This window comes from Antechinus flavipes, chromosome 4 (genome assembly GCF_016432865.1).
Source record: "Antechinus flavipes isolate AdamAnt ecotype Samford, QLD, Australia chromosome 4, AdamAnt_v2, whole genome shotgun sequence".
NCBI classification, from domain to species: Eukaryota; Metazoa; Chordata; class Mammalia; order Dasyuromorphia; family Dasyuridae; genus Antechinus; species Antechinus flavipes.
The window spans coordinates 139,492,133-139,510,318 of NC_067401.1; the positions used below are offsets into that span (position 1 = coordinate 139,492,133).

General features: G+C 42.3%; 1 protein-coding gene across 3 annotated transcripts in view; it reads right to left on the minus strand.

The window, feature by feature from the left end:
• Positions 1–7,385: 7,385 nt before the first annotated feature.
• MPP2 (MAGUK p55 scaffold protein 2) overlaps positions 7,386–18,186 on the minus strand; it is a 33,442-nt gene continuing 22,641 nt past the window's right edge. For all 3 annotated transcript variants that reach the window (XM_051994800.1, XM_051994799.1, XM_051994798.1), the window contains 5 exons: positions 18,073–18,141; positions 17,603–17,764; positions 14,110–14,312; positions 13,112–13,240; positions 7,386–9,516 (listed from right to left, as the gene is read on the minus strand). In XM_051994800.1, coding sequence (XP_051850760.1) covers positions 9,340–9,516; positions 13,112–13,240; positions 14,110–14,312; positions 17,603–17,764; positions 18,073–18,141 — 740 coding nt within the window. In that variant the 3' untranslated portion in view covers positions 7,386–9,339. The remainder of the gene's footprint in view (positions 9,517–13,111; positions 13,241–14,109; positions 14,313–17,602; positions 17,765–18,072; positions 18,142–18,186) is intronic.

Genomic DNA, 18,186 nt, shown 5'->3' on the forward strand with positions numbered 1-18,186 from the left:
TTCTATATCAATTTTTCCTTTTATATCTCATTTGTATGTGATAATTAATTTTTAAATCTATTTTTATCTGTCCCTAGTTTTATTTTTTTAGAATCATTCTATCACGTGCAAGTCAGTCTATATCTGTCCTTCAAACTACCCAAATAATGATGACAATCATAAAATATACTGCTAATATATTCACATACAAGAAGTAAAAAATTTGATCTTATTAAAGTTCTTTATAATTGGTCTTTGATGCTTATCTTTTATGTTATATAGGTTATATATAAAATTTTCCCTTAAGTTCTGGACTTTCTGTCACAAAAACTTGAAAGTCTTTAAGTTTGTTAAGTGTCCTTTTTTTTTCCCTCCATTCAGGATACTTAACTTTGCTGGGTAAATTACCCTTAGTTGTAACTCTAATTCTTTTGCTCTATGAAATACTGTATTCTAAGACTTAAAATCCTTCAACACAGTAGGTGCTGAGTTTTGTGTAATAAAGCCCCATGATATTTAAATAATTTATTTCTTGTTGTTTCCAATATTTTCTCCTTAACCTGAGAACTTTGAAACTTGGCGATGCTATTCCTGTCAGTTTTCCTCCTATAATCTCTTTCAGGTAGTTATCAGTGGATTTTTATTTTTATTTTTATTTTTTTATATTTCTATCTTTGGTTTTTGTTCTAGAACTTCAAAGCAATTTTCCTTGATAATTTCTTATAATGTTGTATCAAGATACTTTTTTTTTAATCATAATTTTGAGGTAGTTGAATTCTTATATATTTCCCTTCAATCTGTTCTCCAAATTAGTTGTTTTTCTGATTTGTTTCATTTTCTCTTCTTTTTTCATTCTTTTGATTTTGTTTTATGATTTGTTGGTGTCTTAGAATTCCATTGGCTTCCCATTGCCAATTTTCACGAGATCATTTTCTTCCTTAGGTTTTTGATTCTAGTTTTCAAGAGATTATTTTCTTCCTTAAGTTTCTCTATTTTCTGTTTGTAGCAGCCCTATTCGTAGTGGCTAGAAACTGGAAAATGAATGGATGCCCATCAATTGGAGAATGGCTGGGTAAATTGTGGTATATGAATGTTATGGAATATTATTGTTCTGTAAGAAATGACCAGCAGGATGAATACAGAGAGGACTGGCGAGACTTACATGAACTGATGCTAAGTGAAATGAGCAGAACCAGGAGATCATTATACACTTCGACAACGATATTGTATGAGTACATATTTTGATGGAAGTGGATTTCTATGACAAAGAGACCTAACTAAGTTTCAATTGATAAATGACGGACAAAAGCAGCTACACCCAAAGAAAGAACACTGGGAAACAAATGTGAACTATCTGCATTTTTGTTTTTCTTCCCGGGTTATTTATACCTTCAGAATCCAATTCTCCCTATGCAACAAGAGAACTGTTCAGTTCTGCAAACATATATTGTATCTAGGATATATTGCAACATATCCAACATATAAAGGACTGCTTGCCATCTAGGGGAGGGGGTGGAGGGAGGGAGGGGAAAAAAATCGGAAAAGAAACGAGTGCAAGGGATAATGTTGTCAATATAAAGTAATCATTAAATAAAAATTAAAAAAAAAGTTTCTCTATTTTCTTTTTCTATTTCTCTATTTCTAATTGGTTGACTTTCTTTTCATAATTCTCCTGTTTTTCTTGGGTTGCTCTTATTTTTTTTTCTCATTTTCCCTCAATTTCTCTTATTTGATATTTAAAGTCCTTTTTAAAGCTCTTCTAAGAACTCTTTTTGTGCTTGGGACCATTTGGCGTTTTTCATGAAAAAAAAGAGTGACTTTTGGCTTTACTATCTTCCTCTGAATATGAACCCGGATTTTTTCTATCCCCATAGTAATGATCTGTGTTTGGGTTCTTTCTTCTTTTTTTATTCATTTTATTTATTTATTTAGTTTTGTTTGTTTGTTTTTAGTGTAATCAAGTTGTAATCCTGAGTGTGGGTAATGATGCCCCAAATCTCAGGTCCTTTTTTACTGTAATTTTATAAGGTCAGTCTTGAGTTCCAACCTTAGGTTGACTTCTCCACTTCCAAGCTTAGGTCCCTAGCCACACTGTCCTGCAAATGATTTTGCTCCCTGTGCTCTCTCCAAGGCTGCAAACTAGAGCTGTCATTTCTGCCCTAGAACTGAAACCAGAGACTCTCCTCTCAGAAAGGCCAGTAGGGTCCCTGCCCCTCCACTGCTGCACTCACCTAGTGTGTGCTAGCTCTTTCTCCCAGGACAGGTCTGGTCAGCACAGCTATGCTTGGCATCCCTCAACAATGGAAAGTCCTGAAATCTTCTATTCAGTCGTCAGACCCTTATACTGTCTATGAGAAGAGAGTTTCTAAGGCTGAGGCTACCTCTCCACCCAACTATCCCCAGGGCTTGTGTGTTGATTCTGCAGAATTGGCCTGGGGATCTTTTGCTTTTCACTTGGTCAGATCTTGGCCCCTGAAGGTTGTCTCTTCTGGGATCTTCTCAAATTATCTTAGGAGGACAATTTACTCCATGTTGTATTTATTTCTGCTTTCTGAGGTGATGTTCTGCCTTTGTTTCTTTCTTTGTTTGGGGGGAGGAAATTTGGAAGACTGAAAATTTTCTACCGTACTTCACCATCTTTGGTGACTCCTCTTTCAGAGCCTTGAATCTGGCCCTTCCAAAATCCTCAATTATGGCTTCTTACAGAGTGACCCAGACAGTGAACTTTTCAAAGATTGTTCCTCTCTAACTTTCCATAGTCCCATCCCAAACTTCCTAGACTGGGGAAGGGTCTATCTTTCCCCTAAAACTCACTGTTTTTCAGAACTCAATGCCAAAGCTCCTGGGGAATGTAGGGAAGGATCCATAAGACACCATGAGATTGCTTTCTCCCAAATTAATGGACAGATCCAGACCTATTCCTTGCCTTGCTGGAAAAGAAGCACATCCTGATCCAGATGATGGAGAAGCCCAATATCAGACAAGACTGGGATTAGAGAAATGTTAGATCTCTGAGTTGTGAGGGCAAGACAAGCATGGAAGCACTCATAGAGACACAGGTATGTTACACAGTCACATACTCCATCACACAGAGAATCATACAAAATCATAATTATGCATTTGGACACAGTATAGGATTCTAGACATTAAACCTTAAATGCCATGTAATCCAATTTGTTCATTTTACAGATAAGGAAACTGAGACCTGAAGAGCAAAAGAACCTGCTCATAATCAGAGTCACCCAAAACAAACACATATACTTACCTATGAAATCACATTTAGCCACACTCAGAGAAAAGTGCATATAAAACAGAATGGGTCTCTAAGGGTCCTGCAGTGTCATGTAAACATAGCCATCTCCAGTTTTTAGTCAGGAATCTAGGATGGAGAGGGAATGGGAGTAGGGAGGAAGTCAAGGATGAAGGTATAAAGGTGGGCTCCTCTTCAAATAGGGAAGTAAAGAATGGAAATTTGTTCATTGAATCAACATTTCTAATTTTTTAGAATTCTTGATTATAAATAATTCTAGACATTTAGAAAGGAACTTTAAATGAATTTAGAATGTTTCTAATTTTTCTATTCCAATTACTTTTTTTTTTTTGATTAAAAAAGACAATGGCATATGCATTTAAAGAGGCACAGCTCAGAAACCAACTGAAGGTTTGTCAAGTCACTTCTAAAGTTATCAAGTAAATAGTATTATGAGGAAAGCTGTAGATTTGAAGTCAGAGAACCATGTTCAATCCTTGCTTTGCCATTTGGGACAATTCCAACCCCAGCCTTTCTGGACCTCATCTTTAAAATGGATTGTTTGTAATAGATGATCTCCAGGGTGCCTTTCAGCTCTGAATCCTAGGATTCTAGAGCACTGGGAAAATAATTCTAGGTCCTCTGTACACATCCCCATCCAAGGGAAGATGAGGAACAAAGATCATGCATGACTTGAAGAGAAAGGAACTTTGGGTAGGGAACCAGCTGTAGCTGACTCATCTATGACCTCTGGTTAGCAGCCACTTTTCACCACCTCTAATGGGAAAGAATTTTCTCACCTTCTACCTAAAAGGAGCAAGGGTGTGACAAGATGGATGTTTGAGACGGTCCCTGGAATGGGGACTAACTAACTTTGTGTTTTAGCTGCTGCAAACCTTACAATGAAAGCTGGAAGAAATCTTTAGAGATTGTCTTCTTGAATTCCTTCATGTTACAGGAAGAGGTCATAGGATCACAGAGGAGACTGTGGATGAGTCTCAACGACTCAACCAAAGTCCCTTTTTCCTACCCTTCTTTAGTTGTTCAGTCATTTTTTCCAGTAGTTCCATCTCTTTGTGACCCCATTTGGGGTTTTCTTGGCAGAGATACGGGAATGGGCTGGTTGTTTTCTTCTCTAGCTCATTTTATAGATAAGGAAACTGAAGCCTACAAGTTAAGTGATCTACCCAGGGTCACACAGAGCAGCTTAGTGGTTTGCCATTTCCTTCTCCAGCTCATTTTACAGGTAAGGAAACTGAGACAAACAGGGTAAAGTGACTTGCAAAGGTCACACAGCTACTAAGTGTCTGAGGCTGGATTTGAAATGAGGAAGGTGAATCTTCCAGAGTCCAAGCTCAGCACTCTATCCATTTCACCCCCTAGCTGGGTTCTACTCCCCACTCCCTACCAACACACACGTGTGCGCACACACACACACACAATCAGGGTCATAGGATTATGGAATCATAGATCTAAAGCTAGAAGGAATTTTAAAAAGCCATTAAGTCCATACTTCCTCATAGATGGGGAAACTGAGTAACGGGCTTTTTTTGTTGGTTTTATTTTTTTTTTTAATTTGCCCATAACCTGAGTCAATAAGTATCTGAGATAGGATTCAAGCTCAGATCTCTGGCTACCATGCCGCTTTGCTGCCTAAGTGACTTGTCTAAAGTTACACCCAATATTGATGGCATGAGGGAAGATGAACTGTTATGGGAAGAGTGCCAGCCTTGGCTGTAGGAAACTTGCATTCAAACACCTACTTTGTGTCCATGGTCAAAGTGTCCCAGTTTCATTTGAAGCTCGCTTTCCTCACCAGGAAAATGCAAGTGGCAATACCTACTTCACAGAAGTGTTATGTCGATTAGAGACACAGAGTAGTCCCTTCCTTAGGGCCATTACACAGATGAGGAACCTGAGATCCAGAGAGATTAAGTGATTTAGAGGAAGCTAGATGGTGTAGTGATTTAACTGTAAAATAAGGATAATAAAAATGCCCCTCCAGGGAAGCTAGGTGGCAGGATAAAGTGCCAGGTCTGGAGTCAGAAAGAGTTGAGTTCAAATTCAGTTTCGAATACTCACTAGCTATCTGACCCTGGGCAAGTCACTTCACCCTTTTTAATTGGGTTCCTCATCTGTAAAATGAGCTGGAGAAGGAAATGACAAACCACTAAACTGTGTGACTCTGAGCAAGTCACTTAACCTCTTAAAGTCTCAGCTTCCCCAACTGTAAAATGGGGATAATAATAGTACCTGCCTTAGGGTTGTTATGAAGATCATAAGATCATATTTGTAAAGCACTTAGTATTGTGCCAGGTACATCGTAGGCATTTATTTATTTTTTGCTGAGGCGACTGGGGTTAAGGGACTGCTCAGGGTCACACAACTAGTCGTTAGGTATTTATTAAATGTCCCTTCCCTTCCTTTCTCCCACTTGCCCAAGATCACATAGCAAGGAAATGGCAGAACTGGGATTTGAGCTAACTTACCTGACTCTAAACTCAGACCTTTTCTTCTATGCCAAGCCACCACTCAAATTGCTTTAGATAAGTTGGACTAAATCATTTCTAAGATCACTTTCCTTTCTAGACTTAAGATCCTATAATGTGTCTAAATGTGAATAGTTGTATCTGGGATCCATTACAGATTGCAGACTGTCTTCCTTAAAATATTAACTCCCTAAAGCCTATCTCAGTGCTCTCTATACAGTCTGTGCTTAATACACATTTGGGTGTGTGTGTTTTCTCCATTGTTTCAGTCATATATAACTTTTTGATCTCTTTTGGGCTTTATTTTTTTTTAGCAAGGATACTGAAGTAGTTTGTCATTTCCTTGTCCAGCTCATTTTACAGATGAGGAAACTGAGGTAAATGTGGTTAAGTAACTTGTCTAGGGTCACAAAGCTAGTGAGCATCTAAGCCTAGATTTGAAATCAACAAGTTAAAGGCTTCCTGACTCAGGGCCCAGAACTCTAGCCACCTAGCAGTCCAGCACTAAATGAGCCCTATAAAAGGTACATTCCTCAATTACATGTGTGCTTGAAATAACTCACTATTCCCAAACTAGTCTGTTTTCTATTATACTGAGTCTAAAACTTATTTGTATGCCTCCAGAACTCACTATTCCCAAACTAGTCTATTTTCTATTATACTGAGTCTAAAACTTATTTGTATGTCTCCAGAAGGGAATATGGATGGTTATTATGTGTATTATGGGTGTCTTTGTGTGAGATTGTGAGGTAAGAGCATTCAGAGAGTTAAGGAGTCCATCCATCCTATTCATCCAGGCTTCCATTTATATAGTGCTATATTATACGGAGAACAAAGAGGTCTCACTTTCCTATAGAGATGGCCCAACAAGTTTCCAGGCTCTCCCCAAGGAGAGGGTCTTGTCAGTGACAGCATTCCCTTCTTAAAAGGAAATTCTATTTTCCCAAGATGCCCATTGGATTACTCCAAATTTCCTCACACAGAATGGAAAGTAATCCTACTGTGGATAGCAAGGCAAAATAAAAACTGCAGAGCCCCCAACTTCTAGATTGTCTTAGCCCAGCTCTTCCTCTCCTACCAATCCCAGGGGAAATAGGGAGCCAGGGGATAGATTCAGGAACTGGTACAGGTGAGCCCTGACGCAACTCTAAAAATGGATCTTCAGGCTAGAAAAGGATTAGGCTCTGCTAGATTCCCTGGGTCCTGACCAATCTTGCTTCTTGTATCTCCCCTGTCATCCTTAGAAAAGCATCATCTCTCAGTCCCATGTAGATTGATCTGAGAGAAAGGGCAAAATGTTGTAATAAGATCACAGAAACTAGAGCTAAAAGGGACCTTGAAGTCACCAACTGGGAATTTCTGCAAGAGGCTGGGGAATAGGTAAGGGCAAGGGATGAATTCTCTTACAACTAGGACTAGTTCTACAAGCTATAGAGAATCCCTTCTTCCCCCTCCCACTGGCTCTGCAGGCTAGACCAGAAGACAGCAGGGGATGATGGGAGAAAATGGGGGATGAAGATAGGGAAAAAATGTAGATATAGCATATGCAGATTTTTACAAATGAGATGCAGAGAGAAAAACAACTGGGAGAGCTGCCAGGCCCTCTACATTTCATTTGCTTATATTATGCAAACAATATTTACATATTAATAATTTATTTCTACCACTTGTAATAAATAAGTTTGTTTATTCTCTCTTTACTCAATTCTCTTATATGTTTCTTCTCCTCTCAGGAATATGCTAATGAACCCCTGGCCCTCCCAGGGTCCTAAGCAAGAAGGGGACACTGAGAAGGGATTAGAGAGCACAAGCTTCCTGGGCCTCCTGGAATGGGACATCCCTCCCTCCCCAACGAAGTGGGGTTGGGCAGGGCACAGTGGGTCAGGGGCCAGCTTGAACTGACATTGCAGCAAGAAAGATGAGGTTAAACACACAGAAGGACTAGGCCCTCAAGTAAGGATAAGCATGTAGAGGCCCCAAACACCAACATCAGGGAAAGGCTAGTTTTTTTGGGGGGGTTTCCCTCCCTTTGAGGTTTCCTATGATGATTCCTGTGGGATAAAAGGGCTATCCTATTAAAAGGCAAGGGAATAAATGAAATGACCCTGGAAATTCTAACAGCATTCTCTTCTTACAGGGAAATTCTATTTTACAAAGTTGGTTTCTGTACTACTCCAAACTCCTAAATTAGGGGGTCATGGTGTACCCTCACAATTTGGAGGATGGGGCATGGAAACAGGGATTGGGAAATAAAAATCTGATGATTTCTAAGACTGGATTTCTCCCCTGTTTAAGGAGAGGGACCATCACAATACAAAGGAGAAATAGGGACCACTCAAGCCAGTCCCACCAGAGACTCCAAAATTTCTTCTCCCATCCCTCCCTGAAAGAGAGGCCCATATACATGTCTCACACACATAGGATCAGTGTGACATGGAAGGAAGCATCTCTATTCTTCATGCTTCACTCCCACCTGGCCTTCTCCATCCCACTCTCTCCAGGTTACCCAGGCCTCCTATCTCCACCCTCCTAAATGGGACTCCCAGAGCCAGGCCTTGTCAGCTGGAAAAGGCTGGTACTCAGATTGCCTGGAGGGATTAAGGAGGAAAGACTAAGCCCTTGGTGAAACAGCAAGGAATAATGGGCCCAGATCATGAGGTTGACTGGCCCCTCTCAGGTTTCCAAGTTCATGGAAATCTTCAGCAGTAACTATATAGGAGGTCTATTTTCCTTTCTGAAGGCCGAGGTCTTCTGCCCATCCCAATACCTCCCAGGTGAGGCTGGGGAAGAGCAGTGCTGAGAGGTCCGGAAGGTAAAATAGGGGAGTCTTCGGCAGTGAGTTGCTGTGTACTTGGGGGAGGGGAGTGGAGATAAGAGAGAGAGGTTGAGCCCTGGGAATCTTTCACAACACAGATTCCATTCCGTTCTCCAGGAACATCCGGAAAGATAGTGCCCATTTTCACCCTGGGTCCTGGCTTCATGGGCTTTGATCTTTCCCAGGCTTTGGGTTGGTAGCACCAGGCAGAACTCGCTCCTAGGCAGGTCTGGACCAAATGGCCACCTGATTTAGATGGTGACATAACAATTCTCCCATCCCTAAATCCCAGGATTAAGTGACTAGCCAGTAGGAAGGGCACTCGGGTAGGAGTAGATCTATGCTAGCCCTGAGGAGAAAAGGTGACTAAATAAAGTGGCAGCAGGGGACCTTGGTGCTCACCTAAATGTCAGCTTTTCTCATTTATGGACTGATGGGTACCTTGGGAGGCTTCTCCCCCTTCCCCCACCCTCCTAAGCACAGTTTGGTCCCTTTAAAGAGTGGAGATGGTACCAGGTAGGCTGATAGCTAACAATGAGAAAGGTGGGCAGCACCTGGGCACCAAGGTGCCCCATGAACATACTTTACCCTGACAGTATCTTTTTGAGAGCTGATAGTAGCTTTCATTGCCCACCTGGCATTTTATCCCAAGGAGTGGACACAGCTTCCCAAGGGAGCTGGGCTAAGGGACATGGGAACCTTTGCAGAGGATGCTCAATGACACCACCTGACAGAGGATGAGGTCTGAGTGACTAAGGAGTGTGGAATGGGGATGTGAATCTCTGTGCCAGAGATGGGCAGCAGGATTAATATACCCAGCTGACAGGCACCCACTGGGGTTCTGTCCGCAGCTTCTCCATCGCAGTCTGAAGTTCTCGGAAGGTCCTCTCAAGGTTATCATTCACCAGAGTGAGGTCAAAGTAGTGTCCATACCCTCTCTGGATCCGGCTGCTTTCTTCAACTGTCCGTTTCAAGTCCGCCTCCTGCAAGGCCCAGGGAGATCCACTAAGTCAAATGCTCCTTTTCCATCCCACTCCTCCCTCCCAATCACCTTCCCTCCCCTAGATGAGAACCCATCCTCCTTATGCCCTCCATTATTTCCTATGACTGAATGAATTAGAGACAGCCCCCTGACAGCTGAGTTTAATAGTCCCTTCCCCTTAGGATTTTCCCTCTACGTTGCATATTAAAATGATAAATATTCCCTGTGCTGAGAGAAGATAATCTCTAGGTCAGGGGCATTCCTACCTAGGCTCACTAAGAAGTCACCATGGGCTTCATAGTTCATATTTACACTTTCCATAAATGATTTCATTTGAGGCTTACAATGGCTGTGTGAGATAGATGCTATCATTCATTCTATTTTAACAGATGAGCCAACTGAGGAATCAGGGAAGTTAAGGGTATTTGGTCAAGATCACACAGCTAGCAAGTACCACATGAATTCAAGCCCTATCTCATTTCCTAACTGATTCACTTTATCATGCCATCTAGGTCCACAATCATCTGCCCCAGTGATCATTCACGGAAACCCCAAGAGTGTCCACTTATATCTGCCTAAGAAATGCCTTCCCCAACCTGATAGAGTTCACAGGAGACCAAGATTTTGCTGCCTACCTATGTCCACCAGTAAAAGAGAACCTGAAGATTGGGCGCTGAGCAGAAACTGATCAACTTTATTGAGAGCCTGGGCTGGGGTAGAATCTTGGGGGAGCGCTTTAGCTAGAGAAGGCTCCTCTCTCTAATACTGTCCCTCTCTTCTTTCCTTCTTTGTCTTAATAACATTCTTCCTTTTGCCCTTCCTTTCTTCCCCTGTTGAACTTGGATCTTTTCTCTCATTGTCTTATTGTTGCTTCTGGGTCAGGCTAGGAATGAAGAAGGAGAGCACCAGACCTTGGGAAGGAGACTAGTGTGATCCCTGCCAAGCCTGTAACGAAGGCAGACAGGAAGATCTCCCTCTGATGTCCTCCTTCCACATTCTGAGCATTCTGATCCAGCAGCACTGTCTCCTGCACACCTCTCCACCACCAGTCTGCTTCCAACCAGTCCCTACAAAGCTGTTCATTTATCTTCTAGACAACATCCAATATCTGGAGCTTTACTGAATGGGTAGCTAGAATGAGAGATAGAATGATAGAATGATAGATGGCTGGATGGATGGATAGATAGATGGATGGATGGATGGATAGATAGATTGATTCATTCCCTGAAAAGGCTATAGACAGAGAGAAATCCTCAGCCTTTCAAGAGAGCTCCAGTCCAATTTCACATTTCTTACTGCCTAGTGGACATTGCAAATTGAGTGTCACACTGGCATCTCAAACTTGATAGGTCCAGAACACCACTCCCTTCCCTGACACCTCCCTTGATGTATTCCTCAAACCTCTCTCTATCTCACCCGACATTTCTCTTTGACTTCACACATTTCTTGCATTCATCTCATCTTTCTGCTCAGAAAGCCATCACCTTACTCCAGTTCTTCATCACCTCTCACCTGGATTATTGTAATATTGTAATAGCCTCCTAATTATTGTCCCTGCCTCCAGTCTCCCCCCTCCAATCTATCCTTTATTCAGCTACCAAAAGTGCGATTCTGACCGTGTCATCCAATGGCTCCTTATTTTTCCAGGATTAAGGAGTTTCTACTCCTCTGCTTGGCATTTAAGGTCCTTTACAATTGGATTCCAATTCATTTTTCCCAAAGTAATTCTACATTAGTCCTTTTTACACACTCTATTTTCTTGGCAAAGATACTGAAGTGGTTTGCCATTTCCTTCCCCAGCTCATTTTACAGATGAGGAACTGAGACAAACAGGATTAAGTGACTTGCCCAGGATCACACAGCTAGTTAAGTATCTGAGGCCAGATTTGAACTCATGAATCTTCCTGATTCCAGGCCTGGCACTCTAACCACTATGCAACCTAGCATTTCTAGAAGTCCCCAAAACAGGTTAACAAGGGCCAACAACATAGCTCTTTAGCTTAAATGGGCTTCTTTCTGTTCAGGAAGATTTTCATTAATCTCTTATTGACTTTCCACTGTATTCCCTATAGGGGTGGGTTCAAAACTTTTCCACTAACTATAAGTTCCTAATACCACTTAAAGTCCCTGCTTCCTACATTCTCAGAACACATGCTTGGTTCCTCCTACTTTTTAGAGATCTAGACATCCAGTTTGACTCCCCTCCTCTCTGCATCTCAGTATTTCTATATCTTCACTTCTTCTCTTCTCTCCCAGGGGAAGAAATGTCTCTTCTTGCCAAAGTCAACCCTTCTACTTGAGCCTTCCAGTCTAGTTCTGTCCATCTCCTACTAAACCCTGCTTCATTTTTTAAACCCCATTTCTTGCATGTTCAATCTCTTCACACTGTACTATCTTCCTCTGGATCTCCAAACTTGCTCAGCTCTCCCTGTCTGAAGGGGAAAAATTATTCTTGTCACTTGGATACATCTCAAAGAGTTCTTTTATTTTTATCCCACTTTTCACTAATAAATTTCTCAAGAAAATATTCTATACTCATTAATCTTCACTTTTTCCCCACTTAAAATTCATTGCCTGGCCCCTTCCTATTGATTTCTATCCTCACCAGTCTACCAGTGCTTCTTCCTCTAAGATCAAGATTCCTTCTTTCCTCTTTCCTTTTCTTCCTTCCTATTTCCTTTCACTGCTATTTATCAGCTCCATCCAATGATCCAATTAACATCTTAAATTTTAATATATAAAACTGAATCCATCACCTGCCCCACTAAACCCGTTCCTCTTCCTGATTTCCCTAATACTGGCAATGGTATCACCACCCTCCAAGTTATTCAAGCTGAAAACATATGAGTGACCTTTGGAATCTTCTTTGTTCTCCACATTAAATGTGTCACCAACTCTTGTTAATTTTACCCCTTCAATATCAACTACGCTTCCTCCATGACACCCCAAGTCATTACTCTAGTTCAGGTCCTCATCATATGTCACCTTGACCCCTCTAATTGCCTCCTAATTGAAAGCCAATCCATCCTCCTCATAGACACCATTTTATCCCATTACTCCCCTACATAAGAATTTCCAGTAACTATCCACGCCTGTCTAATAAAGTTTAAACTCCTTTTCCTCCCACTCAGTTCTGTGATCCAATCCCAAACTATCTTGACCTGGGATACTCCTCCATTCTATCTTTATCTGCCCTGATCAAGCCTCAAATGCCATCACTCCCATGAAAAATTTGCATATCTCCTAGATCAAGATCTCTGTCTCTCTCTCTGTTTCTGTCTGTCTGTCTGTCTCTCCTATCTCTTATCACACTGTCCAGTTATCTCATGTAATATCCTGAGAGGCAAGAATTGAGTTTAATATACCTATTTATGTCCTCAATGGAGCTTCTGCTTAATGAATGTTTGATGAATCATTGTAAGGATGAAGATACAACCTGCGACCCAGCCTTCCCACTCGTCACTGTATCCCATTGGGGAATACATTGTACCCTGAGCCCTTCTTGCATCCTTCCCATTGGGCCAGCCCAACTATCCTATCCTTATACTTTCCACCACTGTGCCCATCTTTGCACTTCTTTTCTGTGTCCTGCTCACCGTGAGCTGTTTAGTCGCCACCCCACTTTCCAGAGCAGCCCGGTTCATGGCACGCAGGGTTTCAAAGTCAGGAGCCTCAATGAAAACCACATATGGAACAAACTCAGCAGTTCTTAGTACCTTCACTGCCTGAGGAAGAAGAGAGGGTATTTAGCATTATCTCCTTATTTTTCTTTATTCCCCTCCTCAATATTGGATCTCTCTAGCACTTTCCCAACTTCAGGGTTCAGATGAAATACAAAATAGGAAAAGGATCTTCATCTGCTTTGGTAAAGAGATAGCAGCAAGGGGTTCAAATCCAAGGTTTCTAGGGATGGGTAAAAGGTATTATGTAAAGTTACAGAAGGTCCCTGGAAAATGGGGTATTGCCCATGGTCAAGGAAAATATTAGAAGTTTATGAAGTCATAGGCAGCTTTGTACCATTTAGCTAGGATAGAGTACTGTCCTGGAATCAAGAGGAACTAAATTCAAAAAGCAAGTCCCTTAACCCTGATTGCCTCAAAAAAAAAAAAAAAAAGTGTATAAAGTCAAAGTAGAATTTGCTCCCAGGAAAGGGAGATCTAGGTAACTTGGAGAATCCATTAAGAAAAAAAAAGTGAGAGAAGAAGACTCATGGGAAGAGTAAGGAGGATCAGAGGGAGGATGACCCGGGGTTGGTACTAGAAGGGTAAAGATAGTCATAGATCATATACTGAGCAATCATACATAAAAACATAGAATTGTAGATTTAAGGACAGAAAAGACCTTGGAGGTTACCAGTCCATTTTCCTAGTTTTTACAAATTAAGAAATTAAGGTTCAGAGGTCCTATGTAATTTACCTAAAGACATAGAGGTAGAAAGAAAGTCAGACTGGAAATCAAACTCAGGATCCCCAGGGATGGCAGTGTTATTTAGGATTAGAGATGCTCCTTGAAAACTGGGCTGCTGCTAGTATGAAGAAGGTCCCTCTTGAGGATAAGTGTGTGGCTTGGAAGTGGCCAGGAGGTCAGGGCTTACCTGGGGATTGACATCCAACACGCACACCTTGCCAGCACTGAGCACATTTCGGATGGAATCAATTCGAGTGCCATACAGATTTCCTTCATATTCCCCATGCTCAAGGTAGCGGCCGGCACGAATGTCAGCCTCCATCTCTGCCCGGGTCACAAAACTATAGCCCTGGCCTTCCCGTTCAGTGTCCTTGGGCCGACGAGATGTATCTAGTAAGCAAAGGGGGTGGAAAACACGTAGGAATATACTGAGGCAGCTAAATCACATCACGAACTTGGAATCAGGAAGACCTGAGTTCAATCCTGTCTCAGCCCCTAACTGGTTTATGACTCTAAACAAGTCACATAACTTCAGCTTCAACTTCCCCATCTCCAAACCAGGAAAGGCTCAATCTACATTGGTAGTATGAGCCTTCTGTGGTCCCTACTCTCTAACTAGAGATGCTCACGACTCCAGATACCTTGTTTACTCATTTCTAACACTTCATGACCCCATTTGAGTCATACTAAGGAAGACATGAGAGTTATTGAAGAGCTAGAACATGGAAGAGGGAATAAACTTAGTTTGCTTGACTTCAGAAGGGCCCAAGGGCAGAAGTTATAAGGGAAAATTTGGGAAAATATCAGGAAAAAACTTCCCAAAGAGTAAAGCTGTTTCCCAAATGGAAACAGTTCCTCAAGAGGTAATGATTTCCCTATCTCCAGAGATGTAAACACAGAAGTTGGGTAATCTCTGAGATCCCTGATCCCTTCTGACTGAAGGCTATAGACATGTCTTATCTTGTAAGCTACATTACCAATTTCTTGAGGCAGATTGGTGGCCCATAGATAGAACACTGACCCTGAAGGAAGGAAGACTTGAGTTCAAATCTAGTCTCAAACACCTCCTAACTCTATGTTCTAGCCAAATCGCTTAACCTCTGTCTGCCTCAGTTTCTCCATCTGTAAAATGATGATGATAATAATACTTGCCCCTGGAGTTATAGTAAGAACAAAATAAGATGTTCATAAAGTATTTTGAAAATATTGAAGTGCTGTATGAATACAAGTTATTATTATCATCATCATTATATTTTTAGAGGGTAGGGTAAGGGCTAAGAAGGTCACATCTCAATATAATACCTAGAACCAAGTTGGGTTGCAGTCCCCAAATCAATGATGCAGTATCCATTGTCCACCAGAAGAGGGCGCTCACTGACTAATCAGGTAGAATGTCAATAAATAAGAGCTGACATTTCACAGCCTCCTAGGGTTAATAACTAGAGCTAGAAGGGACCTTGCAGATCATGGATCCCAACTCTGTCATGTTATAGATGATAAGATAAGGCCCAGGGAGGAGAAGGGAATAGTGCTTGGTCGCATAGATAACATGTAGCAAAGTGAGCAGTCAGCTCTAGATGTATCTGACTCCCTGTCTTTCTAATAGTAGTAGCAGTGGTGCTGGTGGTAGTAGTGGTAGTGGTGGTAGTAGTAGTAATGGGTAGTAGTGGTAGTGGTGTTCGAGTAGTACTCGAGTAGTAGTGGTGGTAGTAATAGTAGTGTGTTAGTGGTAGAATGGTAGTAATAGTAGTAGTATGTTAGTGGTAGAGTGGTAGTAATAGTAGTAGTGGGTAGTAGTGGTAGTAGTGGTGGTAGTAGTAGAAATGGGTAGTATTGGTAGTAGTGGTAGTGGTAGTAGTGGTGGTAGTAGTAGAAATGGGTAGTATTGGTAGTAGTGGTAGTGGTGTTAATGGTAGTGATATTAGTAGTAGTAGTGGGTAGTAGTGGTAGTGGTATTAGTGGTGGTAGTAGTAGTGGGTAGTAGTGGTAGTAGTAGTGTGTAGTAGTGGTGGTGGTAGTAGTAGTAATGGTGGTAGTAGTAGTGGTGGTAGTGGTGGTAGTAGTAGTAGTGAGTAGTAGTAGTAGTGGTGGTGGTAGTTATGGTGGTGGTAGTAGCAATGGGTAGTAGTGGGTAGTAGTGATAGTGGTAGTGGTAGTGGTGGTAGTGGTGGTGGTGGTAGCAGTAGTAGTAGTGGTAGTGGCAGTAGTAACAGTGGGTAGTAGTGGTAGTGGCAATAGTAGTAGTAGGTAGTAGTGAGTAGTAGTGGTGGTAGTAGTAGAAATGGGTAGTATTGGTAGTAGTGGTAGTGGTGTTAATGGTAGTGATATTAGTAGTAGTAGTGGGTAGTAGTGGTAGTGGTATTAGTGGTGGTAGTAGTAGTGGGTAGTAGTGGGTAGTAGTGGTGGTAGTAGTAGTAGTAATGGTGGTAGTAGTAGTGGTGGTAGTGGTGGTAGTAGTAGTAGTGAGTAGTAGTAGTAGTGGTGGTGTTAGTTATGGTGGTAGTAGTAGCAATGGGTAGTAGTGGGTAGTAGTGATAGTGGTAGTGGTAGTGGTGGTAGTGATGGTAGTGGTGGTGGTGGTAGCAGTAGTAGTAGTGATAGTGGCAGTAGTAACAGTGGGTAGTAGTGGTAGTGGCAATAGTAGTAGTAGGTAGTAGTGAGTAGTAGTGGTGGTAGTAGTAGTGGGTAGTAGTGGTGGTGGTAGTAGTAGTAATGGTGGTAGTAGTAGTGGTGGTAGTGGTGGTAGTGGTATTAGTGGTAGTAGTAGTGGGTAGTAGTGGTAGTGGTGGTGGTGATAGTAGTAGTAGTAATAGTGGTGGTAGTGGTAGTAGTAGTGGGTAGTAGTGGTAGTAGTAGTAGTAGAAGTAGTGGGTAGTAGTGGTAGTGGCAGTAGTAATAGTGGGTAGTAATGGTAGTAGTAGTAGTGGCAATAGTAGTAGCAGGTAGTAGTGGTAGTGGTGGTAGTAGTAGTAGTGAGTAGTAGTGGTGGTAGTAGTAGTAGTGGATAGTAGTAGTAGTATTACTATCATCACCAGCACTACTACTACTACTATTACCACCATTACCACCAGTTGGCCCTAAATGCTGGTTAGATTAGACCTCTCATATACATTTTTCAGTCATATCTTGACTCTTGGTGACCCCTTTTGGGGTTTTCGTGGCAAAAATCCTTGGGTGGTTTGCCATTTTCTTTTCAGCTCATTTTACAGATAAGAAACCTGAGGCAAACAGGATGAAGTGACTTGCACAGCTAAGAAGTGTCTGAGACCATATTAGAACTCAGGAAGAGGCGTCTTCTTGACTCGAATGCCCAGCAGCCCATTGATTGCACCCCCACTTGCCCCTCCCAAGCATACTGTCCACTTTAATTCAGCCAACACTTCATAAGATCAGAGTTAGATAATCAAGGTCAACCCCTTCATTTTACAGATTAGGAAACCGAGCCCTTCAAAGGGTAAGTGGCTTGCCCAGCATCACACACTAGTATCTAGAGTGGGATTTGCACCTGTGCTCCTGCTCCAGGTCGGGCTTTCCACTTATTACCCACACTACTTCTTTCCATACCTTCTATGGACAAGACCATGCTCTAGATGCTGAGAAAGAAACAAAGGGAAACCAATGTCTACTGCTCCTCCTGGTGCCCTCCCTTGGTTTATAGTGCCCACCCAGCATCAACTCACAGGGCACTGTGGTGCCGTAGCGGTCCTGGTCCCACATGATGAGCTTGTTCTTCAGGCTACGTCGCCCCACGCCCTGCGCTCCAATCAGCACCAGGGTTTTCCGGCGGAAAGGGGGCATCCGGGCCACCTCCTCATAGATCAGAAGCTCATGCCGGTCGAACTCTGAGAGCACAGGGGGCAAGCGCACCACCTATCAGGCCGGCGTGGGTATGTAGGGCAAAGGGGACAGGTAGACAGGGACACGGAGGAATATTCAGAGATGAATGCAATGCCTATGGGTTAGTGCTAAGGGTCAAGGGGTCTTGTCTGGCAGTAGGAAATCTTGAGGAAGGAGACCTGAGATTAGTGCTTGGGGGCAAAGTAAAGTCCAAGAAACACTAAGGTTCAGTTTCCACGCGGCATCCAGGGCGAGAATGCTGAGGGTAAGGTGCAGAAAAAGACGGGCAGTGCTCAGGTGTGAGTGCACCTACCCGCGTTTTTGGTAGTGAGATACATCATTCGCTTCTTCTTCTTGCCTGAAATGCTGCCACACAGGGCACCTAGCAATAGGAGAGGAGAGATGGGTAACCTGGAAGTGCTCTCCT